At 46.4% G+C, this 27,840-nt stretch overlaps 2 protein-coding genes across 2 annotated transcripts in view; one reads left to right on the top strand and one right to left on the bottom strand.

The window, feature by feature from the left end:
- Positions 1-27,589, bottom strand: PFDN5 (prefoldin subunit 5). Its single transcript, XM_073546199.1, has 6 exons — positions 27,461-27,589; positions 11,770-11,872; positions 11,658-11,689; positions 4,518-4,592; positions 4,227-4,332; positions 1-521 (listed from the first exon to the last, which is right to left on the bottom strand). The coding sequence occupies exons 1-6, from the start codon at positions 27,530-27,532 to the stop codon at positions 451-453; spliced, it is 459 nt and encodes a 152-aa protein (XP_073402300.1). The 5' UTR covers positions 27,533-27,589; the 3' UTR covers positions 1-450.
- Positions 27,576-27,840, top strand: part of LOC141049614 (protein kinase C delta type-like) — a 47,937-nt gene continuing 47,672 nt past the window's right edge. The window contains exon 1 of the mRNA XM_073546197.1: positions 27,576-27,779. Within this exon, the coding sequence (XP_073402298.1) occupies positions 27,747-27,779 (33 nt within the window). The 5' untranslated portion in view covers positions 27,576-27,746. The remainder of the gene's footprint in view (positions 27,780-27,840) is intronic.

A 27,840-nucleotide genomic window follows, 5' to 3' on the forward strand; every position in this document is an offset into this window, starting at 1 on the left:
TTTAAATGATTGTTTGATCTGTTTATTGCAAACTTCAAAACAATCAGGGGGACCAGCACATCTGCAATAATATTCAGCTTGATCTAGATTGCTGTGGAATGAACTTTTTTCCCTACAAAAGTTGATTGCAACAATAAACAAAATAAAAAAAAGACTAAGGACTCACTGAAGCATAAAAAGACTTGAATCATCTTTTTTCGTTGGATGCCTTTATATCGTTCAAATACAAAAGAAAACAAAAAAATAAGAATAAATTAACCCCTTGGTAGAGGAAACAGTAGATCTGTGTCACACAGTCTCTGAGACGATACTTGGCTGGTGTCGGTGGAGGAGGGGTTTACTGCATTGGCAGATATGACCAGAGATGCTAGTGATCAGCCTTCACTGCAGGAAGATGTTGCAGCATCTTCTGGGATTACTATCTGTAGGGGGCGCTCTCTGTAGACTGGGCTAAGCCTTGGATGTCCCAGCTTGAGCTGCTGTCAACTGCTGGATCTTTATACTCATCATTTCCATTACCGCTGTAGAGAAAGATATAAATGGGATCAAAAACTGTACATAAAGAATGATAGTAATACAAGTGCTTCTCACAAAATTAGAATATCATCAAAAAGTTAATTTCAGTTCTTCAATACAAAAAGTGAAAGTCATATTATATAGAGTCATTACATAGTGATCTATTTCAAGTGTTTTTTCTGTTAAATGTTGATGATTATGGGTTACAACCAATGAAAACCCAAGTCATTATCTCAGTAAATTAGAATAATTAACAAAAAACACCTGCAAAGGCTTCCTAAGCATTTAAAAAGGTCCCTTAAGGTACTGTCACACTTAGCGATGTACCAGCGATCCCGACCAGCGATATGACGCGGTTAGGATCGCTGGTACATCGCTAAGTGGTCGCTAGTGAGCTGCCACATAGGCAGATCTCACTAGCGACATCGCTGGGGACGGGGGTCGCTACTTACCTGTCACACCAGGCGATCCTGCGTCCTCCCGCCCGGCTCCACGCGTCGCTCGTCCTCACAGCAGGAAGCGCCGCAGGAAGTGACCGACGAGAAACAGTCCAGGAAGTTCTCGCGCGATCAGCGATAACCAGCGGGGGAGCCGGTCGTAGGTAAGTATCAGACACAGCGATATCGCTAGCAATATCGCTATAACGTCACTAGTTATAGTGATATTGCTAGCGATATCTCTTAGTGTGACATGCCCTTTAGTCTGTTTCAGTAGGCTCCACAATCGTGGAGAAGACTGCTGACTTGACAGGTGTCCAGAAGGCAGTCACTGACACACTCCACAAGAAGGGTAAGCCACAAAAGTTCATTCCTAAAGAAGCTGGCTGACACAGAGTGCTGTATCCAAGCATATATTAATGGACAGCTGAGTGGAAGGAAAAAGTGTGGTAGAAAAAGGTTCACAAGCAACCGGGATAACCGCAGCCTTGAAAAGATTGTTAAGAAAAGGCCATTCAAAAATTCTGGGGAGATTCACAAGGAGTGGACTGCTGCTGGAGTCATTGCTTCAAGAGCCACCACACACAGACGTATCCAGAACATGGACTACAAGTGTCGCATTCCTTGTGTCAAGCCACTCATGACCAATAGACAACAAGAAGCATCTTACCTGGGCCAAGGAGAAAAGAACTGGACTGTTGCTCAACTGTCCAAGGTTTTGTTTTCAGATTAAAGTAAATTTTGCATTTCATTTGGAAATCCAGGTCCCAGAGTCTTAATGAAGAGTGGAGAGGCCACAATACAAGCTGCTGGAGGTCTAGTGTGTAGTTTCCACAATCAGTGATGGTTTGGGGAGCCATGTCATCTGCTGGTGTAGGTCCACTGTGTTTTATCAAGACCAAAGTCAGCGCAGTCATCTACCAGGAAATTTTAGAGCACTTCATGCTTCCCTCTGCTGACAAGCTTTTTGGAGATGGAAATGTCATTCTCCAGCAGGACATGGCCCCTGTCCACACTGCCAAAAGTACCAATACCTGGATTAAAGACAACAGTATCACTGTGCTTGATTGGACAGCAAATTCGCCTGACCTTAACCCCACAGAGAATCTTGGGGTATTGTCAAGAGGAAGGCGAGAAACACGAGACACAACAATGCAGACGACCTGAAGGCAGCTATCAAAGTAACCTGGGCTTCCATAACCCCTCAGCAGTGCCACAGGCTGATTGGTTCCATGCCACGCCACAATGATGCAAAAGGAGCCCTGACCAAGTATTGAGTGCATTTACCGAACATACATTTCAGTAGGCCAACATTTTGGATTTTAAAATAATTTTTCAAGCTGGTGTTATAAAGTATTCTAATTTACTGAGATAATGACTTGTGGGTTTTCATTGGCTGTAAGCCATAATCATCAACATTAACAGAAATAATCACTTGAAATAGATCACTCTGTAATGACTACATATATGAGTTTCACTTTTTGTATTGAATAACTGAAATAAATTACCTTTTGGTGATGTTCTAATTTTGCGAGACGCACCTGTATATCTGATTTATCAATGCTCACATCCTGTTATGCCCACATACACTATATGTACCGTTTTTTCACCCCCAAACTATTAGCACTGGGTAAGCACCCATTTGGAAAAAAGAAAAAAGAGACAAATTGATCAAACCTAGAGATCAGCGTTTAAATCAAAGAAGTACATTAAAATATTTAAAGTGGACCTCATGTCCAAAATAGTGTACTGATGTATTTCAGAACAATGGGCAGCACAGTGGCTCAGAGGTTAGTTTCTATGTTCTCCACGTGTTTGTGTGGGTTTCCTCTGGGTATTCTGGTTTCATTCCACACTTCAAAGACAAACTGATAGGGAAAATAGATTGTGAGCCCCAATGGGATCAGTGCCGATAAAGTCTGTAAAGCGTTGTGGAATTAATGGCACCATAAGAGTGACCAAAATAAATATTACCAGTGGTTACACTGCACTTAACTCCCTTTCTATTCACATAGCCATTTAAAGAGAACATTTCACCAATTTTTTCATGTTGAACTGGACGCATTATGGAATAATGGCAGCAGAGCAGACCATTTTTTTTATTTTTATTTCACCTCTATGTTTCGGAGATATTAGCAGTCAAACTGTTTGGCACCTAATGAGTTAACATTTCTCAAATCCAAGTGGGCGTTAGTAGCTTTCAATTGCGACCTGTACTTCTCACTGTATGACCAATCACGAGCAAGCAACATACAGGGGAATAAAGAACACGCCCCCACAATAGCTTAGAGCTGGTTTCTCCTGTGTGAGACTTGTGATGACAGTGTACTCTCACTGTGGAGCGGTGTGTGATTACAAAGTGCCAGAAGTAGAGAAGAGATGAGTGTGATTACAAACAACTTTCATTTCACAGCAGTCAGTAAATTAATAGTTTATTTTTTACACTTCTATTTATCACATTGCAGCACTTGTGTTTCTACACCTGCCTACTACTTTTGCACAAAACTGTATGAAATAATATGGTTTACAGATATTTGCAATGTATTTGAGACATAGTGAGATCAAGTTTCAGATGTCGTAACATCTGTTCTGTCATTGTTCTCCCACAGGATCATGTCCATGGGGTGGTTAGGCCTGTTTCACACTTCCGTTTTTGTGTCCGCCAAACGGATCCGTTTCCGTTTTTTTGACGGAAACTGATGCAAACGGATCCGTTTTTTTAAAAACGGATCCGTTTTTTTGACGGATCCGCGGTAACCGTAATGGAAGTCTATGGGACAAAAAAAACGGATCCTGCAAAAAATGGCGGATCCGTTTTTTTACGGAAAACAACGGATTTTGACGGATTTGAAAAAACGGAAGTGTGAAACAGGCCTTATGGAACCTTTAAGTCCTGGGGCCAATGATCCTGAAGTAGCAGCGCATGTTCGCTGTATCCAAACCGCTGCTGTCTATTGAACGCAGGCGAATCCACATATGTTCACTGAACCGTGCGGATTCACAGAGTTCAATACATTCTATGGCTGAAATTGACATGCTGCGGTCTGGATAGACAAGCACATCAGTGTCCGCGGGTGTCTGTGGAGGCATAGCGGACATGGGATTTCTTCAAATAAGTAAACAGCGTCAAACCCACAGCAATTGCTGATTGTTTGCACATACCTTAAAGTTTGTACCTTCTTGTCAGCCTTATGTAGCCAAGCATATTCACATGCTTAGTCTACGGTATTTTGGGAAATCGTTAACCTAGCACAATATAAAGCATGGCATCACCTTGTTTCATGGCATGTTTTTCCTGTAGTGCTGGCTTGATCTTGTCAATTTGTTTCGTAAGGAAATCAATCTTTCTCTTGAAGAAATCTTTGGCATCATCCGCAGTCTGGACAAACATTGAAAATAAGAAGATGTGACAAAGACATCACAGAAAACAGAAGAGACAGAGAGGGTACAAGAGATGTTGGTATATTCTATTCAGCGACATGGAGATAAACATCTCAGCCTGGCCCTGTCTGGTCTCTGACAAATATCCAGTCCCCAGAATCTACAGAGACTGTAATGACTTACCTTCTCAGCATAATACCCAGTACCCACATCTATGAGCACATTGGACACATCGCTAAGTGTACCAGGTACATACATCTGCAGGAATAATTGGTTAAGAAACATATACTAACTGATTGGCTTTTTAAAAAAAATAATATAATATATATTTTTGTTACAGCTCCAGAGCTGAAATCATAGTGTAGCTGTAATCAGAGCATGCAGGTTACTGTATACAATGCAGGGCATGGCAGGTACACCCAAAGACTTACTTTGGTAGGGCACCTGACTTATTTTGCAGTGTTTTTTTTTTTGACTAGCTGCACTTTTTTACCATTTAAAGGGGTTTTCCGGAAATAGAACAAAAAATCATTATAGATTACAAAAACACCATTAATCAGCAAATCACTCTTAGTTTTGTCACGACAGTACATTAAAATGACCGCCCCCTTGTTACAGTGCTAGAATGTTGGAGGGGTATTCCAACACCGCTTACTTTTGCATCAGAGACAGGTGGTGCAGGAGATGTCACATGCATGACACACCCACAATCACCTGGAATTGTGCCAGTGTCCTATTCTAATGAATAGCCAGGTGTATATCGATGTGATGCTAACAGAGCTGTACACCTTTGATGCGGAAGTGAGGAATTCCAGACTGTAGGATAGGAGTAGTACGTAGCACTGCCTTCCTCCCTACATGTTAAGGAACATGTGCTTTCTGTGGAGCTCCCTGTGATTTCTGAGGTAAAAAGAGGCTGCTCACACTGCTGTCCACCCTTTCTAGCTGATCTCATACTGGAGATAACAGAGGTAAGAGGAGGCTGCTCACACTACTGTCCACCTTGTTACTCTGATCTAAAACTGGCGATATCAGAGGAGCTGAGGCAAAAGGCTGTCACACTGCTAGCCACCCTTTCTAGCTGATATCATACTGGAGATAACAGAGGTAAGAGGAGGCTGCTCACACTATTGTCCACCCTGTTACTCTGATCTAATTCTGGAGATACCAGAGGAGCTGAGGCAAGAAGAGGCTGCTCACACTACTGGCCAGGGCTGTGGAGTCGGAGTCGTGGAGTCGGAGCTCATTTTGGTGGAGTCGGAGTTGGTATAAAGTGGTCCGACTCCGACTCCTAAAATATATAATAAATTGGGTACAGTAGTTCAATGCAGAATGTGCTGAATATTTTTTCATAGGAATTTGGGAAAGTTATGAAATGTCCTATAAATGGCTGTTCTATTCCGGATCTAAGGCTACATTCACACACAGCGTTTTTTGAGGATACGTTTTTCAGCTGCAAAAGCAGATCAGCTTTTTAAAAAACCGCATCACCTGAAAGGTTTTTGAGCTCATGGATTATGTTTTCAATAGCAAAAGCAGATTAGAAATCTGCTCTATCTATCCATTTATCCATATCTGTCTATCCATATCTTAGGCCGGTTTCACACTAGCGCATTTTCAACGCGCGCACGGCCGGGGGTAGCTCCGCCCCCGATCCGGCTCTCTGCCCGGCGTGCCCGCCCCTTCCTTGTAGCGCCGCCTCCTAGCGGACAGCGGCGCCTGCGATCGGCGCACCCTATCTTTAGCATAGGGTGCGCCGATCGTGCGCAGGCCGTGCGCTAGTTGCGCTTTGACCTGCGCTGCGCACTTTTGACGGTGCGCCGTGCGCGCCAAAATCAAACTTTTCGGATTTTGGCGCGCACGGCGCACCGTCAAAAGTGCGCAGCGCAGGTCAAAGCGCAACTAGCGCACGGCCTGCGCACGATCGGCGCACCCTATGCTAAAGATAGGGTGCGCCGATCGCAGGCGCCGCTGTCCGATAGGAGGCGGCGCTACAAGGAAGGGGCGGGCACGCCGGGCAGAGAGCCGGCTCGGGGGCGGAGCTACCCCCGGCCGTGCGCGCGCTGAAAATGCGCTAGTGTGAAACCGGCCTTATCTGTACCAAAAAGAATGAAAGCCGGGTAGCACACAGACTAACACTCCTTTTTTTTAGCACCAGTCAGGTACACCTAACAGCTGCCCAAAAGGACGCCCAGGACAGGCATTGCTTGTCTTCAGTAACACATCAACATCAATTGATAGTTGGAATAAATAGACTGCATTCACCACATCTTAAAGTGCAGGCTTTATTTTCAAGTGTAGGGGTGTGCAGTATAAGGTTCTGCAGCAGCTGAGGTGTGCAGCATGAGATTCTGCGGAACAGTATGAGGTTCTGCGCCCCCCTAGTTTTGATCCTGGCTAAAACCGTTTCTTATAGATATGGCGAACCCTCAGGTAACCCTAGATGAAAGTCAATGGACAAGTGGCTGAATTGAAGGAATTGCTTAATCACCTATTTACCGTGACTAAAAAATTACAAGCTGAGGATTTAACTCCTGGCATTTTCATAAGGGAGTGGAAGAACTTGCTATTTTGCCTATCCCAAAGAGATTTAATCGCAGATGGCATTTCTGCTTCAATGAAACGGAGAGAGACACAGCTATTGGAAAATAAAATTTTTCTGGCAGCTGTTTATGTGAATCCGAGTCATCGTATATAGCTTGATGATCAACAGTTTACTATAGGAAAAGAAGCTCTGACTGAGGTAGCAGTTAGGATGAGTGGCCTACAGGAGGACTGCCAGGCGCAAAAGGACTTGGGTCCTGACAGTGCTACTGCTGCCATATCTTCATCCTCATCAGATGAGGAGTTTGATCTTGACAAGTATTTGGATGATATGGAGCAGGCAAAGCGTTGCTGCAAGGAAAAAGATTTCACTCCGTCTCCTATAGCAAGCAGATTGACCATATTTCAGCAAAATGTTTCACTTGCTCTCAAAAAAAAAGAAAAATTCAACCGTTCATCAAAACTGACTGTGCATGAGGCAATTCCTTTATACCCGTAAATTGTTAGAGATGCTGCCCATGTGGTTACGGCTTTGCCTCCAACCCAAGTTAGTGTAGAGAGGTTGTTCTCTGGCCTTAAAATTATTAGGTCAGATTTGAGGTCATCTATGAAGGAGGATCTGATGGAGGCAATTTTATTTCTTAGAACAAATTTATAGACTGCACAAATGTTATTTAGTATGTTTTTGTTGAAAACTGTTTTTTGCCACTTACATAGTTTATTACATAGTGTTATATATATATACTGTATATATATATGTAATCGATATTACATAGTGTATTACATATTTACAATTTATTACAGTTTTGTGTTCTAAAGTTGTATTCCAATAAATATATATTATGTTCTATCTCAATATCTTGATTATTGTATCATAAAAATGATTACATGTCTGATGTTCACATTGTACTACAATACATTTTTCACTTAAATATAAGCAATATACAGTGGGGCAAAAAAGTATTTAGTCAGTCAGCAATAGTGCAAGTTCCACCACTTAAAAAGATGAGAGGCGTCTGTAATTTACATCATAGGTAGACCTCAACTATGGGAGACAAACTGAGAAAAAAAAATCCAGAAAATCACATTGTCTGTTTTTTTTTCCATTTTATTTGCATATTATGGTGGAAAATAAGTATTTGGTCAGAAACAAGCAATCAAGATTTCTGGCTCTCACAGACCTGTAACTTCTTCTTTAAGAGTCTCCTCTTTCCTCCACTCATTACCTGTAGTAATGTCACCTGTTTAAACTTGTTATCAGTATAAAAAGACACCTGTGCACACCCTCAAACAGTCTGACTCCAAACTCCACTATGGTGAAGACCAAAGAGCTGTCAAAGGACACCAGAAACAAAATTGTAGCCCTGCACCAGGCTGGGAAGACTGAATCTGCAATAGCCAACCAGCTTGGAGTGAAGAAATCAACTGTGGGAGCAATAATTAGAAAATGGAAGACATACAAGACCACTGATAATCTCCCTCGATCTGGTGCTCCACGCAAAATCCCACCCCGTGGGGTCAGAATGATCACAAGAACGGTGAGCAAAAATCCCAGAACCACGCGGGGGGACCTAGTGAATGAACTGCAGAGAGCTGGGACCAATGAAACAAGGCCTACCATAAGTAACACACTACGCCACCATGGACTCAGATCCTGCAGTGCCAGACGTGTCCCACTGCTTAAGCCTGTACATGTCCGGGCCCGTCTGAAGTTTGCTAGAGAGCATTTGGATGATCCAGAGGAGTTTTGGGAGAATGTCCTATGGTCTGATGAAACCAAACTGGAACTGTTTGGTAGAAACACAACTTGTCGTGTTTGGAGGAAAAAGAATACTGAGTTGCATCCATCAAACACCATACCTACTGTAAAGCATGGTGGTGGAAACATCATGCTTTGGGGCTGTTTCTCTGCAAAGGGGCCAGGACGACTGATCCGGGTACATGAAAGAATGAATGGGGCCATGTATCGTGAGATTTTGAGTGCAAACCTCCTTCCATCAGCAAGGGCATTGAATATGAAACGTGGCTGGGTCTTTCAACATGACAATGATCCAAAGCACACCGCCAGGGCAACGAAGGAGTGGCTTCGTAAGAAGCATTTCAAGGTCCTGGAGTGGCCTAGCTAGTCTCCAGATCTCAACCCTATAGAAAACCTTTGGAGGGAGTTGAAAGTCCGTGTTGCCAAGCGAAAAGCCAAAAACATCACTGCTCTAGAGGAGATCTGCATGGAGGAATGGGCCAACATACCAACAACAGTGTGTGGCAACCTTGTGAAGACTTACAGAAAACGTTTGACCTCTGTCATTGCCAACAAAGGATATATCACAAAGTATTGAGATGAAATTTTGTTTCTGACCAAATACTTATTTTCCACCATAATATGCAAATAAAATGAAAAAAAAACAGACAATGTGATTTTCTGGATTTTTTTTTCTCAGTTTGTCTCCCATAGTTGAGGTCTACCTATGATGTAAATTACAGACGCCTCTCATCTTTTTAAGTGGTGGAACTTGCACTATTGCTGACTGACTAAATACTTTTTTGCCCCACTGTATGTTGGAGTCGGAATTGTGGAGTTGGTGGAAGGGAAATTGAGGAGACTGAGTCGCAGGTTTGGCTTATCGACTCCACAGCCCTGCTGCTGGCCACCCTTTCTAGCTGATCTCATATTGGAGATACCAGAGGAGCTGAGGCAAGAGCAGTGTCAGGAACACCACACTGCACTTGCTCACTGAGCCAGTGCGTGTGTCCTGAGTAAGTGAAACTGTGCCCTAAGATACCTGTGGAAGCGGGGCAGCAGCAGTGAAGATGCGTGCTAGACCAACAGGACCTGAAGCACGTGACTGCAGGGGGCGTGGCCTAAACTCCAGAGAGCTAGGAGCGGCAGGAAAACTCCTAGAAGGTTAACTATGGGACGAAGTTACCAAGGGGCATAGACAGAGACATAAACAGATCAGGCCGGGGTCAAAGCACGAGACCGCACGACAGTACCAAAGGATTAGACAGAACGGATAGTCAGGATGTAGCCAAGGAGTCAGAAACCAGATATACAGTACAGAATCAACAGGCAAACTCACGTCGGGGGACAGAACCGGGTCAGAAACATATAAGCAAGCTAGAAGACAATCACAAGGCACAGGCACACAGGGGTCACCACACTCGGCCAAAGGCAAAGGTATAACTGACGGGGATTGGAGTTTCCCAGGGCTATAAGAAGCTCTCCCCGAACCAAAGAGAGGCCACAATAATTAACCCCAGGCATGCAGATCAAAGCCTGCACTTGGCTCAAGACATTAACCCCTGACGTGCAGGTCAAAACCTGCACTGGGACCATGATAAGCAGGTTGTTCACACTACTGGCCACCTTGTCTTTCTAAATTTTGGGTGGCTGCAGTGACTTGGAGATAATCTATACCACCTATACCATATGCTGTCAATCTTCAGGATACAGCAATGAAATTCCTATTGCACATGCTCACAAGGACTTGTCCTATTATCACTCTTGAGCCACGTTCACATGTTCTGTACTTGGTGAGTATTTTATATCAGTATTTTTAAGCCAAAACCAGGAATGGATCAATCAGAGGAAAAGTATAAGCACTTAAACAGACGGTCGCATTTCTCGAGCGAGGATCGCATTGCAGTGCACAAACTGGCCAGGTACCGCTCCTGACCTGAATGAGACTGTATGAAGTCTTTCTATGTAGCTGTCATGCTCAGGTCAGAAGTGTCAACGGTCAGTCCGAGGATTCCGATGAGATCCTCGAACGAGAAATATGGCCGTCTACCTGCCCCTTAATAGAAATACGTCCCCACTTCTGGATTTATCACCCACTCCTGGTTTTGGCTTACAAATACTGAGGTAAAATACTGACCAAATACTGAATGTGTGAATGTGACCTAAGACTGGTTTTTGTCAGAGTAACAAGACAGAAGCCATTTTCGTGCACTATAGTGATTACCTCCCTATACCAATCAAGCGTGATTAGCCAATTAACCACTTAAAACTCCATGACTGACATGCGTAATCTATGGTATGAACGGATATGCGGATTTATCATTGACAACAATGGGAGATGGTTTGTAGACGTCTTCAAGCAGATTTTTAGTAGAATAACGAAAAGAAGTATTGTCAGCTCACCATTCTGGACAACAGAATTCCTCCTGCGCACCGAAGCCGTGAGCCAGGAAGACAAGTGGAGAATGAGATAACCCAGCATCAGGGCAGCTCTGGTCTTTCTGAAAACATTCTGCTGGAGGAAAAGCCCATGGATGCTGGGTCCTGTTTTTCCAAGTGGATTTTGTCACAGAATATGTGCTGAAGGTCCCATTCAGACGTCCATTTTTCATGATTGTGTTCAATACGTTTTTTTTTTTTTTAAGGACAGAACATGTATCCCTTATGGTCAGGGGCTGTTCACATATCCATATTGTTTGTGAACTGAATATATATTAAAAAAAAAAAAGAAGACAGTCCATTTTTGACCCCAGGCACAGATCAAACTTGCACATCCAGTTTGTGAAAAACTTGGACAGAACGTGGATGCCATCAGTGGGTTATCCAAGCGCTGTCCTCTTTTTTTTTTTTTTTAACCTTTTTTTGTATACAAGTAAAACAGATGTCATACTGATTGTGAAAACAGATGAAGATGACCCAGCGACTTGCTGTACATTTATGTTAAAGTGAGAGACGTGGCTGAGGATTGCCCCTTACAGCAGTGCGACAAGTTGTCTCGGACACATCACTCCAAGCTCACTGTCAACCAGTGAAAAGGATACAGAATTGGTCAGAGGTACAAGCACTTGTTTTCCTGTCCAAAACAAAAGGATTAACGTTATTCAGTTTAAATAGCCAAAACCAACGTCCGGCTACGACGTGCACCGCACCCACCTTCATTACTCTTATGCAGCACGCTGAGGCTTTCCTTGGCTTCTACATACTTGGTCTGCACCACTTTCAGCTGAGCAATGGAGGAAGACAGGAACTCTACCTCCTACGGAGTAAAAACAGGATCAATAAGGTAAATTGCAGCATTGAAGGGGTATTCCCAATTTTGTTTTGGTTTTTTTTAACCCCTTTACTCCCAAGGGTGGTTTGCATGTTAATGACCGGGTCAATTTTTACAATTCTGACCACTGTCCCTTTATGAAGTAATAACTCTGGAACGCTTCCATGGATCTCGGTGATTCTGACATTGTTTTCTCGTGACATATTGTACTTCATGTTAGGGCAGTTTCACAAGTCCAGATAATTCCGGTACCGGAGCTATCCGTGTCCGTGTGCATACGGAGGTCATCCGTGTGCTATCCGTATGTCCGTGTGTACCATCCGTGTGCTGTCCGTGTTTTTGAAAAATTATTTTTAATCTTAACCCTTTGACTTTTAAAAATGCACACGGATCGCACACGGACAGCATCCGTGTGCGGTACGTGTTTACACGGACCCATTGACTTGTATGGGTCCGTGTGATCCGTGCTGTTGCACAAAAACAGACATGTCAGCGTATTTTGCACATGGACACACGGTCCGTGAAAACACGCTGACATCTGCATAGACACATTCCTGAGAATGTGTCTACGTGTGTCAGTGTCTCCGGTACGTGAGAAAACTGTCACTACCCGTACCAGAGACACTGATGTGTGAAACTGCCCTTAGTGGTAAGATTTCATTCATATAACTTGCGTTTATTTGTGAAAAAAATGGAAATTTGGCGAAAATTTTGAAAATATCGCAATTTTCCAACTTTGAATTTTTATGCTCTTAAATCACAGAGATATGGTACACAAAAAACTTAATAAGTAACATTTCCCACATGTTTACTTTACATCAGCACAATTTGGGAACCACATTTTTTGTTAGGAAGTTATAAGGGTTAAAAATTGACCAGCGATTTCTCATTTTTACAACACCATTTTATTTTTAGGGACCACATCACATTTGAAGTCACTTTGAGGGGTCTATATGATAGAAAATAACCAAAAGAGACACCATTCTAAAAACTGCACCCCTCAAGGTGCGCAAAACCACATTCAAGAAGTTTATTAACCCTTCAGGTGCTTCACTGGAATTTTTGAATGTATAAAAAAAAAAATGAACATTTAACTTTTTTTCACAAAAAAAATTACTTCAGGTTCAATTTTTTTATTTTACCAAGGGTAACAGGAGAAATTAGACGGGAAAAGTTATTGTGCAATTTGTCCTGAGTACGCTGATACCTGATATGTGGGGGGGAACCACTGTTTAGGCGCATGGCAGAGCTCAGAAGGGAAGGAGCGCCGTTTGACTTTTTCAATGCAAAATTGGCTGGAATTCAGATCGTATACCATGTCACGTTTGGACTGGAGAGCTCCTGATGTACCTAAACAGTAGAAACCCCCCACAAGTGACCCCATTTTGGAAACTAGACCCCCCACGGAACTTATCTAGATGTGTGGTGAGCACTTTGAACCCCCAAGGGCTTCACAGAAGTTTATAACGTACAGCCGTACAATTAAAAAATCATATTTTTTCCACAAAAATGATCTTTTCACCCCCAATTTTTATTTTCCCAAGGGTAACAGGACCCCAAAAGTTATTGTGCAATTTTTCCTGAGTACGCCGATACCCCATATGTGGGGGTAAACCACTATTTGGGCGCATGGCAGAGCTTGGAAGGGAAGCAGTGCCATTTGACTTTTTTGGCTGGAATGGAGATTGGACGCCATGTAGCGTTTGGAAAGCCCCTGATGTGCCAAAACAGTGGAAACCCCCCAATTCTAACTCCAGCCCTAACCCTAATGGGAAAATGGAAATAAATACATTTTTTTTATTTTATTATTTTTCCCTAACTAAGGGGGTGATAACGGGGGTTTTATTTACTATTTATAGCGGGTTTTTATATTTGGCAGCTGTCAGACGCTAAAAGACGCTTTTTATTGTAAAAATAATTTTTGCATCCCCACATCTTGAGAGCTATAATTTTTCCATATTTTGACCCACTGAGTCATGTGAGGTCTTGTTTTTTGCGAGACGAGTTGACGTTTCTATTGGTATCATTTTCGGGCACGTGACATTTTTTGATCGCTTTTCATTCCGATTTTTGGGACACAGAATGAACAAAAACCAGCGTTTCATGAATTTCTTTTGGGGGTGCGTTTACAACGTTCCGCGTGTGGTAAAATTTATAAGGTGGTTTTATTCTTCTGGTCAGTACGATTACAGCGATACCTCATTTATATCGTTTTTTGTGTTTTGGCGCTTTTATGCAATGAAAACAATTTTATATAAAAAATAATTATTTTTGCATCGCTTTATTGTGCGAGCTATAACTTTTCTATTTTTTCGCTGATGATGCAGTGTGGCGGCTTGTTTTTTGCAGGACAAGATGACATTTTTAGAGATACCATGGTTATTTATATCCGTCTTTCGCGTTATTGCACTTTTTGTGCAGTATGATGATAAAGCATTATTTTTTGCTTCGTTTTCTATTTTTTAAGGGGATCAATAAAGGGGTTAACTAGTGGGACAGTTTATAGGGCAGGTCGTTTCGGATGCGGCTATACCAAATATGTGTACTTTTGTTTTTTTTTAAAAAATGAATTTATTAGGGAATATTTTTTTTTAAATTTATTTAGCAATTTTTTATAAATTATTTTTACATATTTTTTTTTTTTTTTTTTTTTAACTTTATTACAATGTCCCAGGGGGGACATCACTGTCATGTGACAGATCGCTGATCTGACACATCACAGAGCGCTGTGACAGATCAGCGATCAGACACAGGCACTGCTGCACAAGGCTTCCTCATGCCTGCGCTCTGCAGGCAGTGAGGAAGCCGGCTCCCTGTAGGCCCCCGCCGCCATATTGGATCCGGGGACCTCCAGGGAAGGAGGCCCCCAGAGCAGTGCAGCACATCACGCTGCTCCAGGGGTCTCAGGGAAGCACGGAGGGAGCCCCCTCCCTGCCGATGCTTCCCTAAACCCCCGGTACACTGCGATCATGTTTGATTGCAGTGTTCCAGGGGGTAACGTGCTGGGGCGGTCCGTGACCGCCCCTGACACATAGTGTCGGGTGTCAGCTATGACGTACTATTCCGTCCTTGGGACTTAGGTCCCAGGTCACATGGACGGAATAGTACGTTGAATATAGGAAAGGGGTTAAATTACCATTGAAAAGCTTTCCTCCTACAAGAAGCTAACATTACCACCGGAATCCACTCCCAGCAATGTCGCATCTAGACTCTGCAGCGGACCGGAACAGATGGCTTTACTAACCCTACAGCCAATCAGTGGCCTCAGCAGTGAGGTGACCGCTGATTGTGACATCATCACTTGTGGTCTATCGGAGATCTTTGCAGCAGCACTAGAGCAGAGTATTTTAGAAGGTGCGCCATGCGCGCCGAAATGCAACATGCTGCGTTCGGCGCGCACAGGCGCACCTTAAAAAGTGCGCAGCGCACCCTATGCTAAAGATAGGGTGCGCAGATCGCAAGCGTCCATGTGCGATAGTAGGCAGCGATGACCGGATGGGGCGGGCAGAAAACCGGCAGGGGGCGGGGCTTAGCGGCGCCGTGCGCTGCGTGGAATAAACGCTAGTGTGAAACTAGCCTTAGGCTGGTTTCACATTTGCGCTTTTGTGCGCAGCGCATCGTGCGCACCTATGTTTAACATGGCGTGCGCATGCGGTTTTTTGTCTTTCGCGCCAGACACAACATGTTGCATTTTTTGGTCCACCCTGTCTCGTCAAAAAAACGCATGCGCACGCTTGCGCAAAAACAACACACTGAAGTCTATGGGAGGTAAACAAGTCTGGAATGTGGTCTAGACCAGGGGTCCCCAACCGCCGGTCCGCGGCCCAGCACCGGGCTGCTGCAGTGCCCTTGCCGGTCCGCGGACACAAGGGGAGCCAGGGGCGGTCAGTGGCGTAGCGGGGGCTGGGGCGGCGCGCAGCAATTCTTAAACTGCGTGTAGCGGCGGGCAGGGAGCGATCAAGCAGCTCCGCTGCCTGCAAGAGGGAATAGCAGGAGCGGAGCTGCAAGGACCCGTCCAGCTTCCTGCCCGCCGCCCGCACTTCCAGTCTCTAACTGACACAGAGATGAGCGCGCCGCTGCTGTGTCAGAGCGAGGAAGCGCGGGCGATGCTGCGGACAGGTGAGAGGTGGTGTGTGTATATATGTGTGTGTACATGTATGTGTGTGTGTGTTTGTCTGTGTTTGTGTAGGTGGAGCCTGGCCCTGGAGGAGACCATGATGGGGAGAGAAGGCCATGAGGGGGTAATGGGAGAAGGCCATGATGCCTGGGGTGATGGGAGAAGGCCATGAGGGGGGTAATGGGAGAAGGCCATGAGGGGGTAATGGGAGAAGGCCATGATGCCTGGGGTGATGGGAGAAGGCCATGATGCCTGGGGTGATGGGAGAAGGCCATGATGCCTGGGGTGATGGGAGAAGGCCATGATGCCTGGGGTGATGGGAGAAGGCCATGAGGGGGTAATGGGAGAAGGCCATGATGGGGGTGATGGAGAGACGTCAGTGATGGGGTGAAGGCAATGATGGGGAGAAGGGAGTGATGGGGTAAAGGCAATGATGGAGAGACGGCAGTGATGGGGAGAAGGGAATGATGGGGTGATGGAGCAGGCAAGAATGGGGTGATGGAGCACTCATTCAAAACCTATGGTGAGTTGAGTCACATTATAAATGTTATTTAATTATAAGTATGCACTGCTACACTACAACCGCGTCCACAGCCCCGCCCCCTTATGACCAAAGCCCCACCCCTGCCACACCTCCATCCCCGCCCTGCCGGGCCATGGAAGAATGGTCTTGCTTGAAACCGGTCCCTGGTGCAAAAAAGGTTGGGGACCACTGGTCTAGACAATGGAAAACCACTCCCAAAAACCAAGGTGATAAAAGATTGTGTGGGCACTGGAATTCCCCAATACTCTACAGACTGCTGCAAGACTGAAAACAGCAAAATTGTGAAAATGTGAAATGTCACACCTAAAAACGCATGTGCATAAAAAATGCAAACGCATGCAAAAACACATGTAAACCGCAAGCAACGCTGCGTTTTTTTTGACACATCAGCGTACACATGACGTTAAAAAAACGCGCTTTTGTTTTGTGTTTTTCTTTGCGTTTTTCATGTGCACGATGCGCTGCGCAAAAAAACGCTAATGTGAAACTAGCCTTACATGTACGCGGCACGCTCCCCGCGCACATACGCGGCACACACATACGCGGCACGCTCTCCGCGCACACATTACACGTACGCGGCACGCTCTCCGCACACACATTACACGTACGCGGCACGCTCTCCGCACACACATTACACGTACGCGGCACGCTCTCCGCACACACATTACACGTACGCGGCACGCTCTCCGCACACACATTACACGTACGCGGCACGCTCCCCGAGCACACATTACACGTACGCGGCACGCTCCCCGAGCACACATTACACGTACGCGGCACGCTTTCCGCGCACATATTACACGTACGCGGCACGCTCCCCGCGCACACATTACACGTACGCGGCACGCTCCCCGCGCACACATTACACGTACGCGGCACGCTCCCCGCGCACACATTACACGTACGCGGCACGCTCCCCGCGCACACATTACACGTACGCGGCACGCTCCCCGAGCACACATTACACGTACGCGGCACGCTCCCCGAGCACACATTACACGTACGCGGCACGCTCCCCGAGCACACATTACACGTACGCGGCACGCTTTCCGCGCACACATTACACGTACGCGGCACGCTCCCCGCGCACACATTACACGTACGCGGCACGCTCCCCGCGCACACATTACACGTACGCGGCACGCTCTCCGCGCACACATTACACGTACACGGCACGCTCTCCGCACACACATTGCACGTACGTGGCACGCTCACGGAGCACACATTACACGTACGCGGCACGCTCCCCGAGCACACATTACACGTATGCGGCACGCTCCCCGAGCACACATTACACGTACGCGGCACGCTCCCCGAGCACACATTACACGTACGCGGCACGCTTTCCGCGCACACATTACACGTACGCGGCACGCTCCCCGCGCACACATTAGGCTGGTTTCACATTAGCGCTTTTGTGCGCAGCGCATCGGGCACACCAGTGCGCATGCGCACTGCGCACCTATATTTTACATGATGTGCGCATGGTCTTGCGCATATTTGCGCTTTCGTGCGCATGCGTTTTTTTGTCTTTCGCGCCAGGCGCGTCAGACGCAACATGTTGCATTTTTGGTTCCGCCCTGTCTCGTTAAAACAACGCATGCGCACGGAATGCGCACGGAATGCGCAAAAACACCACATTGGAGCCTATGGGAGCGCAATACTTGCGCATGGTCTTGCGCACGCTTGCGTTTTTATGCGCATGCGTTTTTTAAATAAACATGACTGAAATTTGGTCTAGACAGTAAAAAAAAAAAAAAAAACCAAGGTGATAAAATGGTGTGGGCACTGGGATTCCACAATACTTTAAGGATTGCTCACTAGTGGACACACAGCACAAGCTGCACCAATGTAAGTATGAAAAACCTAATGTCTGGCTGAAATTTCAATACATTTCTATGTACTTATGTCTCTTTTTTTTTTTATTGCAGCATGTCTTCATCTGGTGAAGAATATGTCCCCGGGACAGGGCAAGAGGCAGAAGAAGTGAGTACTATGCTTCCGTATGGATTTGAAAAAATAAAACACATGTGATTAATTTTTTCTGTTTAATTTTCAGACCTCATCCTCCATCACGCCACCACCACCGGAGGAACGGCAGGAGCAGCAAGGCCAAGTGCGGGCGGGTAGACGTGATGTAAGTACAGACGGACTGTTTTTTTTTTTTTTTTTACTTATTTTCTAGTCTGGTTTATTTATTTTTTTTTTTTTTGGTATTTTTTTTTTTTTTTTTTAAATTTTCATGGTTGTTTTTTTCGATGTTTGTTGCTTTTTTTGCATTTATTTTCATTTAAAACAAATAATTTTTTCATGGCTTGTTTATCAATATCTAAAGCTCAAAGTGTGTATGTGTGTGTGTGTGTGTGTGTGTGTGTGTGTGTATGTTTGTTTGTTTGGGTATATGGGCACGGGACTATGGGATGGAGGATATATATGATGGGTATATGGGCATGGGATAGAGGATATGTATGATGGTATATGGGCACGGGACTATGGGATGGCGAATATGTATGATGTGTATATGGGCACAGGCATATGAGATGGCGAATATGTATGATGGGTATATGGGCACAGGACTATGGGATGGAGGATATGTATGATGGAATATGGGCACGGGACTATGGGATGGAGGATATATATGATGGGTATATGGGCATGGGATGGAGGATATGTATGATGGTATATGGGCACGGGACTATGGGATGGCGAATATGTATGATGGGTATATGGGCACAGGCATATGGGATAGCGAATATGTATGATGGGTATATGGGCACAGGACTATGGGATGGAGGATATGTATGATGGAATATGGGCACGGGACTATGGGATGGAGGATAATTTTAAATTTCTATAACTAACCACAGTAGTTACTATGCCCGCGCAGCGCCGGGCTCTTCAGCTAGTTTTCGATATTTTTTATTTTAAAATCTTTCAAAGATTAATGTTTGTCTTTCTTTTCTAGGCTCCACAGCGGGAGGAGGACCTCGCCCTGGACAACGACGAGCTCATCCGTCTAGTCCAGGAGCGAGTCCCGTTGTGGGACACCCGTCACCAACTGCACTCGGACAACGTGGTGATCCGGCGGCTCTGGAACGAGGTGGCCGCATCGCTGATGGATGGCTGGGACAACGCCTCTCCCCGGGTCCGCAAGGATTTTCGTAAGTATTTAAATGCAGTGTGATGCAGCAGTGATCTTGGCCGGGATCACCCAACTGTGTGTGATGCTATTAACTCCATGGAGTTTCTATCATCACACACAGTTGGATGATCACAGCCTCCAGTGCATAGTCTTACTTTTTTTCTTTTTTTTTTTTCCATCACAGTGAACAAAGTCAGAACCCGTTGGCGCTCGATGAAGGACCGCTTCAACAGGGATATCCGTCAGGAGAATAAGGTTCGCAGTGGTGCTGCGGCAAGGACCGGCACGAAGTACCGATACCATCGTGCCTTGGCATTTTTAAGACCGGTCCTTGCCTCCCGAACGTAAGTATTTTCTAGTTGTAATGTGTTTTATTCTGTGCTTTTCTATTCCACAGGAGTTGGCGATTGTTAATTTATGGTAGTAATTTCTTTCTTTTCTTTTCACAGCACCTGGAGCAGCACCCTGCAACCTGGTCCCGAAGCGGTCCTTCATCAAGCTGCCCCGGACCCCTCCCAGCCATCCATCAGCGAGGAAGCACCTTGCAGGTCTGCACCACAGTCATCTGGAGACCAGGAAGCTGGTCGCTCAGGTGTTCCCCTGTCCCAGGTCTCTGCCACTGGTTTTGCGGGCACTTCCCGCCAGCAGCGGCAGAGGACCTTGGACAGGCCTCTCATGCCCGAGTTCGTTGAATTGAGCTCGGTCTTTCAGAGTAGCCTCAAGGCACTCTCCGATAGACTTGAGAGTGGTTTCCTCCTTTTGGACCAACGCTACAAGTCTATCGAGGGTCGCCTTGAGCGCCTGGAAGTCGACCTCGCCAGACCAGCGCATCATTTTTATACCCAAATAGCTCGGGACACGGAGGAACACCTTACCCCTGACCTCCAGTTGACTGTCATGCAGGCCTGCAACAATGCTTTTATGCAGGCTATGCAGCAGAGTAGGATTATGCAGCAGTCAGTGGTGGCATTTCCACCGGTGCCACCACTGACTCGTTTTACAGCATTACCTACTTCTGCTGCATATCACTGCACAGCCACCACACTTCCAAGCCTCGCCGGACACCAATATACCGCCACAAGTCCGAGTGCAGCTGGACACTTACCCGCCAACACCATGCCAAGCGCTGCTCCTGCCTGGCCCACCACTGCTGCCGCCACCACCACTGGATGGCCCGTCGTCACCACCCCTGCCTGTAGCGCCGCCACCACCACCACCAGCGGGAGGACCACCCCGGTATGGACCGCCACAGCCACCACGCCTGCATGGCCCGCCACCACCACCACCACCACCACCACCTCGGAGCAGCATCAGCTGGGGGACCCGCATTCAATATTTACGGCCCCTGCCAGGACATCCACCACCACCAGCATGCCACAGCTGGAACAAGATCCTGGCAGGCGGTCCACAAGCGCCAGGCGGTCCCCCAGCTCCAGCCAGTCCACAGCCTCCAGGCGTTCCAGAGGCTCAAGGCGGTCCAGAGGCTCAAGGCGGTCCCCGGGGTCTAGCCAGTCCTCAGGCTCAAGCGAGGACAGCAGGAAGACGACGGGCCACCGTCCTAAAAAAACAAAGAGGAGGACTCTTACCCTCCCTCCTCCCTCACTTCACAACTTTCCTTGCCTCGGCTCCCTTCCCCCACTTCTTTGGTTCCTCCTTCCCCTAGAACCCCTTACTCCACCCAAAGCCGTTCCTCATCCCTCCACACCCCCCAGTTTCCAGCAACTAAAAAATAAGTTAAATAAATGTTATATTTTTTTTCCAAAATAATGTTTTGTTATTGTGTCTTTCGCCGCCTGCACACACTGCGCCCTACACTATGGTTTGTTTTTCTTTACTTTATACCGGATGGTCAGCCATCCAACTCTGAAAGGGATACTATATTTCATTTTTTTATATATATATATATATATATATATATATATATATATATATATATATATATATATATATAAATAAAAAAAAATGAAATATAGTATCCCTTTCAGAGTTGGATGGCTGACCATCCGGTATAAAGTAAAGAAAGGGAAACCACCAAAAAAAAAAAAAAAATTTATATATATATATATATATATATATATATATATATATATATATATATACAGTGCCTACAAGTAGTATTCAACCCCCTGCAGATTTAGCAGGTTTGATAAGATGCAAATAAGTTAGAGCCTTCAAACTTCACACAAGAGCAGGATTTATTAACAGATGCATAAATCTTACAAACCAAAAAGTTATGTTGCTCAGTTAAATTTTAATAAATTTTAAACATAAAAGTGTGGGTCAATTATTATTCAACCCCTAGGTTTAATATTTTGTGGAATAACCCTTGTTTGCAATTACAGCTAATAATCGTCTTTTATAAGACCTGATCAGGCCGGCACAGGTCTCTGGAGTTATCTTGGCCCACTCCTCCATGCAGATCTTCTCCAAGTTATCTAGGTTCTTTGGGTGTCTCATGTGGACTTTAATCTTGAGCTCCTTCCACAAGTTTTCAATTGGGTTAAGGTCAGGAGACTGACTAGGCCACTCCAACACCTTGATTTTTTGCCTCTTGAACCAGGCCGTGGTTTTCTTGGCTGTGTGCTTTGGGTCGTTGTCTTGTTGGAAGATGAAATGACGACCCATCTTAAGATCCTTGATGGAGGAGCGGAGGTTCTTGGCCAAAATCTCCAGGTAGGCCGTGCTATCCATCTTCCCATGGATGCGGACCAGATGGCCAGGCCCCTTGGCTGAGAAACAGCCCCACAGCATGATGCTGCCACCACCATGCTTGACTGTAGGGATGGTATTCTTGGGGTCGTATGCAGTGCCATCCAGTCTCCAAACGTCACGTGTGTGGTTGGCACCAAAGATCTCGATCTTGGTCTCATCAGAACAGAGAACCTTGAACCAGTCTGTCTCAGAGTCCTCCAAGTGATCATGAGCAAACTGTAGACGAGCCTTGACATGACGCTTTGAAAGTAAAGGTACCTTATGGGCTCGTCTGGAACGGAGACCATTGCGGTGGAGTACGTTACTTATGGTATTGACTGAAACCAATGTCCCCACTGCCATGAGATCTTCCCGGAGCTCCTTCCTTGTTGTCCTTGGGTTAGCCTTGACTCTTCGAACAAGCCTGGCCTCGGCACGGGAGGAAACTTTCAAAGGCGGTCCAGGCCGTGGAAGGCTAACAGTAGTTCCATAAGCCTTCCACTTACGGATGATGCTCCCAACAGTGGAGACAGGTAGGCCCAACTCCTTGGAAAGGGTTTTGTACCCCTTGCCAGCCTTGTGACCCTCCACGATCTTGTCTCTGATGGCCTTGGAATGCTCCTTTGTCTTTCCCATGTTGACCATGTATGAGTGCTGTTCACAAGTTTGGGGAGGGTCTTAAATAGTCAGAAAAGGCTGGAAAAAGAGATAATTAATCCAAACATGTGAAGCTCATTGTTCTTTGTGCCTGAAATACTTCTTAATACTTTAGGGGAACCAAACAGAATTCTGGTGGTTTGAGGGGTTGAATAATAAATGACCCTCTCAATAAACTTTTTACAATTTAAAAAAAAATTAAACAAAGAAATAACATTCTTTTTTGCTGCAGTGCATTTCACACTTCCAGGCTGATCTACAGTCCAAATGTCACAATGCCAAGTTAATTCCGAATGTGTAAACCTGCTAAATCTGCAGGGGGTTGAATACTACTTGTAGGCACTGTATATATATATATTTATTCTTTTTATGGTGGTTTCCCTTTCTTCAATTTAACCTGGGCAGATGAGTAGTGGAGTTTATTAAGACACAGTACACTGGGTACAGGTAGAAAAAACCATGTATTTTATTTTTAACAAACAACAAAACTATTAAACCATTTGATCCTGCCATGCTACACGACCAACATCGGATAAAAAGTAGTCCGCAAATTGGTCCCTCATTTTGGCAACTTCGACTGAGGACCGAAGAGGGTGCTGAGTAAAATCTGGCAAAGGGTTGGCAGCAGGCTCATCCATGTCAAAGTTCGGCCGCTCCTTTGCCATAACAAAATTGTGGAGAACCACGCATGCCTTCACCACCTCATCTACTGTTTCCATTTTGAGATTGATGGCGGTGCTGAGAATTCGCCATCTGGACACTAGAATGCCAAAGGCGCACTCTACAGTCCTGCGAGCCCTCGTAAGCCTGTAGTTGAAAATTTTCTTGCGGTGGTCCAAGTCACGGCTGGAGTATGGCTTCAGCAGGTTTGGGCACATCTGAAATGCCTCATCCCCATCCACTACAAATGGCAGTGGTGGAGTTTGGGTTTGGGGAAGAGGCCGTGCCAGTGGAAAATTGAAATGGTTGCCGTACAACCTCCAGCCCATATCAGAGTTCTTAAAAGTCTGGGAATCGTTGCCCCGTCCGAATGCCCCTATGTCCACCGCCACAAACCGGCAGTCTGCATCCGCAATGGCCATTAGGACTGTGGAAAAGTACTTCTTGTAGTTGTAGTACTCGGAGCCACTTCTTGCGGGTTTTGTGATGCGGATGTGCTTCCCGTCCACCGCTCCTAGGCAGTTCGGGAAATTGCAGACTGCCCAGAATTTCTCCGATATTTGAAGCCACTTTTCGGCAGTGGGCAATGGCAGAAACTCCGGACACAGAACATCCCACAGAGCCCTGCAGGTGTCGGCAACAATCCCGGATAAAGTAGAGATTCCCAGCCGGTACTGGAAATGCAGGGATGAAAGACTCTCTCCAGTTGCCAGGAACCTGCCAAACATAAAAAGAAAAAATAATTGTATTTCTGTCTTGGGTATTACTAAAAACACTGAAAATAAAAAAGTACATGGCCTAACTATTTTGCATGTTTTTTTAATACAACATAGCAAAAAAACATTTTATAAAGGCTTGGGATTAGTACATGACAGAAGAAAAACCATTATGCAAAAAAGCAATTTCCCAAAAATAATGTTCAAATTCAATAGCCAAAAAAAACCAAATTTTTTGGACAAAAAAAAAAAAAAAAAAGAAAAAAGCCAAAAAAATTATGCAAACATAACAACATACATACCGTAAGGTGACAAGGAGCCTTTCTTCGGGAGGAATGGCACGCCGGAGCTGAGTGTCCCTTCTCCGGATGTTTCCTTCAACCATACCCAGCAAGTCAAGGAAGCTTTCCTGGGACATCCGTGTATAGTCAGCAAATTTCTCCGGGTTTTTTCCTGTAGCTCGCTGTACAGCGTGTGATATGCTCCACGGCTTGCCCGGAGTTCGATGATTGGATGCCTCCAAAACCGACGCCGCTGCCGTCTCTGCTGTCTCTCCCTCTCCCTTTCTTGCTGGCAACAAAAGACATACGCCTGAGACAGCGCAATGTCAAGATCCAGCTTGAAGCGGAAATTATCCAGACGCAGGTCCATCTTGACACCGGAAACAGCAGCAAAATCTGATGAATTCAGCAGTACAGGGTCTATAAAACATTCCAATGACACGCCCACTGGTGACCCATTGGTGGTCAAGGATTTTTCTATTGTGAAATGTCACACCTAAAAACGCATGCGCATAAAAAACGCAACCGCATGCAAAAACGCATGTAAAACGCAAGTAACACTGCGTTATTTTGACGCATCAGCGTGCGCATGAAGAAAAAAAAACGCACATTTGTTTTGCGTTTTTCTTTGCGTTTTTTATGCGCACGATGCGCTGCGCAAAAAAACGCTAATGTGAAACTAGCCTTACACGTACGCTGCACGCTCCCCGCGCACACATTACACGTACGCGGCACGCTCCCCGAGCACACATTACACGTACGTGGCACGCTCCCCGAGCACACATTACACGTACGTGGCACGCTCCCCGAGCACACATTACACGTACGTGGCACGCTCCCCGAGCACACATTACACGTACGCGGCACGCTTTCCGCGCACACATTACACGTACGCGGCACGCTCCCCGCACACACATTGCACGTACGTGGCATGCTCACGGAGCACACATTACACGTACGCGGCACGCTCCCCGAGCACACATTACACGTACGCGGCACGCTCCCCGAGCACACATTACACGTACGCGGCACGCTCCCCGAGCACACATTACACGTACGCGGCACGCTCCCCGAGCACACATTACACGTACGCGGCACGCTCTCCGCACACACATTACACGTACACGGCACGCTCTCCGCGCACACATTACACGTACACGGCACGCTCTCCGCGCACACATTACACGTACGCGGCACGCTCCCCGCGCACACATTACACGTACGCGGCACGCTCTCCGCACACACATTACACGTACGCGGTACGCTCTCCGCACACACATTACACGTACGCGGCACGCTCCCCGAGCACACATTACACCTACGCAGCACGCTCTCCGCACACACATTGCACGTACGCGGCACGCTCACGGAGCACACATTACACGTACGCAGCACGCACCCATTACACGTACACGGCACGCTCTCCGCGCACACATTACACGTACGCGGCACGCTCCCCGCGCACACATTACACGTACGCGGCACGCTCCCCGCACACACATTGCACGTACGCGGTACGCTCACGGAGCACACATTACACGTACGCAGCACGCACCCCGCGCACACATTACACGTACGCGGCACGCTCCCCGCACACACATTGCACGTACGCGGTACGCTCACGGAGCACACATTACACGTACGCGGCACGCTCCCCGCACACACATTGCACGTACGCGGTACGCTCACGGAGCACACATTACACGTACGCAGCACGCACCCCGTGCACACATTACACGTACGCGGCACGCTCCCCGCGCACACTTTGGCTAGCTTCACATTAGCGTTTTTTTGCGCAGCGCATCGGGCGCATAAAAAACGCAAAGAAAAACGCAAAACAAACGCGCGTTTTTTTAACGTCATGCACACACTGATGCGTCAAAAAAACGCAGCGTTTGCGTTTTTGCATGCGTTTGCGTTTTTTATGCACATGCGTTTTTAGGTGTGTCATTTTTTCCATTGTCTAGAGAACATTCTAGACTTGTTTAACTCAAAAACGCATGCGCAAAAAAAACGCAACCGTGCGCAAGACCATGCGCACGCATGCGTTCCCATAGACTTCAGTGTGTTGTTTTTGCGCATTCTGTGCGCAAGCGTGCGCATGCATTTTTTTGCCGACACAGGGCGCACCAAAAAATGCAACATGTTGTGTCTGGCGCGCCTGGCGCAAAAGACAAAAAAACGCATGCGCACAAAAACGCTAGTGTACGCAAGACCATGCGCACGTCATGTTAAACATAGGTGCGCAGTGCGCACAATGTGCTGCGCACAAAAGCGCTAATGTGAAACCAGCCTTACATGTACATACACCCTATTTTGGTATCTGGGGCGCTGTCTGCTGACTCCTATCACTGATTGCTGCAAACACTCAGGTCACAGGTGTGAGGCACGTGGTGCAGATAAGCCCCGCCCCATGACTGGCGGTTCCCCCTGTAGCTCCTCCTCTTCCTGCCCTGATCTCCGCGTCTCCTCTCTCCGCCGCATCGCTAGGAAACAAGACAGCAAAGGCGAAGTGAGGGCGGCGCCTCCTCCGCTGCACGTTGTGCCGTCCATACACCCTATAGAACTACAACTCCCAGCATGTCGGGAGGTGCAGACTACTGCTGGGGTATAATGAGTAGCGGGTGCGGCCGAGCTATACATGGACACAGTGCAACTCGTGCTGGAGGAACTAGAAGTCTCAGGCTGCAGGGCACGTCCGCCCCCACAGGAGCTGTGAGGGAGGCGGCCGGGAGCCGTTCACCGCTCGGCAGCAGCGCCTCTACCTGGTCCAGCTGACTTTTCAATCCCTCGAGCTGCTGCAGAGACAGATCCGTGATGTTCACCGTCTGCGCCATCTTGGGGGAGGAGCTAGAAGGAGGCGTGACGTCAGCGGTCACGTGATTGCACTTTCTTCTATAAGTTGGTTACCGGGCAGTGTGAGGAGAGGAGACCGGGAGCGAGGGCGGCGGCTGACAGGTCACAGTGTGACTGCTGGCCTGTGTACAGACACAGCCTCAGGAGGAGCAGAAAGCACCGTGTCACACAGGAAGAAGCCCCGTGTAACAAATTATGTCATTTCGGAAAATATACACTCAGTATTTGGTGAGTGTCTCCATAATGGCCACACTGAAATAAGTTCTCTCACACTGATTGCTTTGAAAAA

This window comes from Dendrobates tinctorius, unplaced genomic scaffold, assembly GCF_039654945.1.
Source record: "Dendrobates tinctorius isolate UK_male_01 unplaced genomic scaffold, ASM3965494v1 ptg000145l, whole genome shotgun sequence".
NCBI lineage: Eukaryota > Metazoa > Chordata > Amphibia > Anura > Dendrobatidae > Dendrobates > Dendrobates tinctorius.

Excerpts from the sequence above, each read along its gene's own strand:
- PFDN5 (XM_073546199.1), bottom strand. The coding sequence starts at position 27,532 with ATGGCGCAGACGGTGAACATCACGGATCTGTCTCTGCAGCAGCTCGAG. Across the intron at positions 4,593-11,657 it reads TTGTACCTCTGACCAATTCT|ATGTATGTACCTGGTACACT; the intron begins GTATCCTTTTCA and ends TTATTCCTGCAG. Across the intron at positions 4,333-4,517 it reads CTGGGTATTATGCTGAGAAG|ACTGCGGATGATGCCAAAGA; the intron begins GTAAGTCATTAC and ends ATGTTTGTCCAG.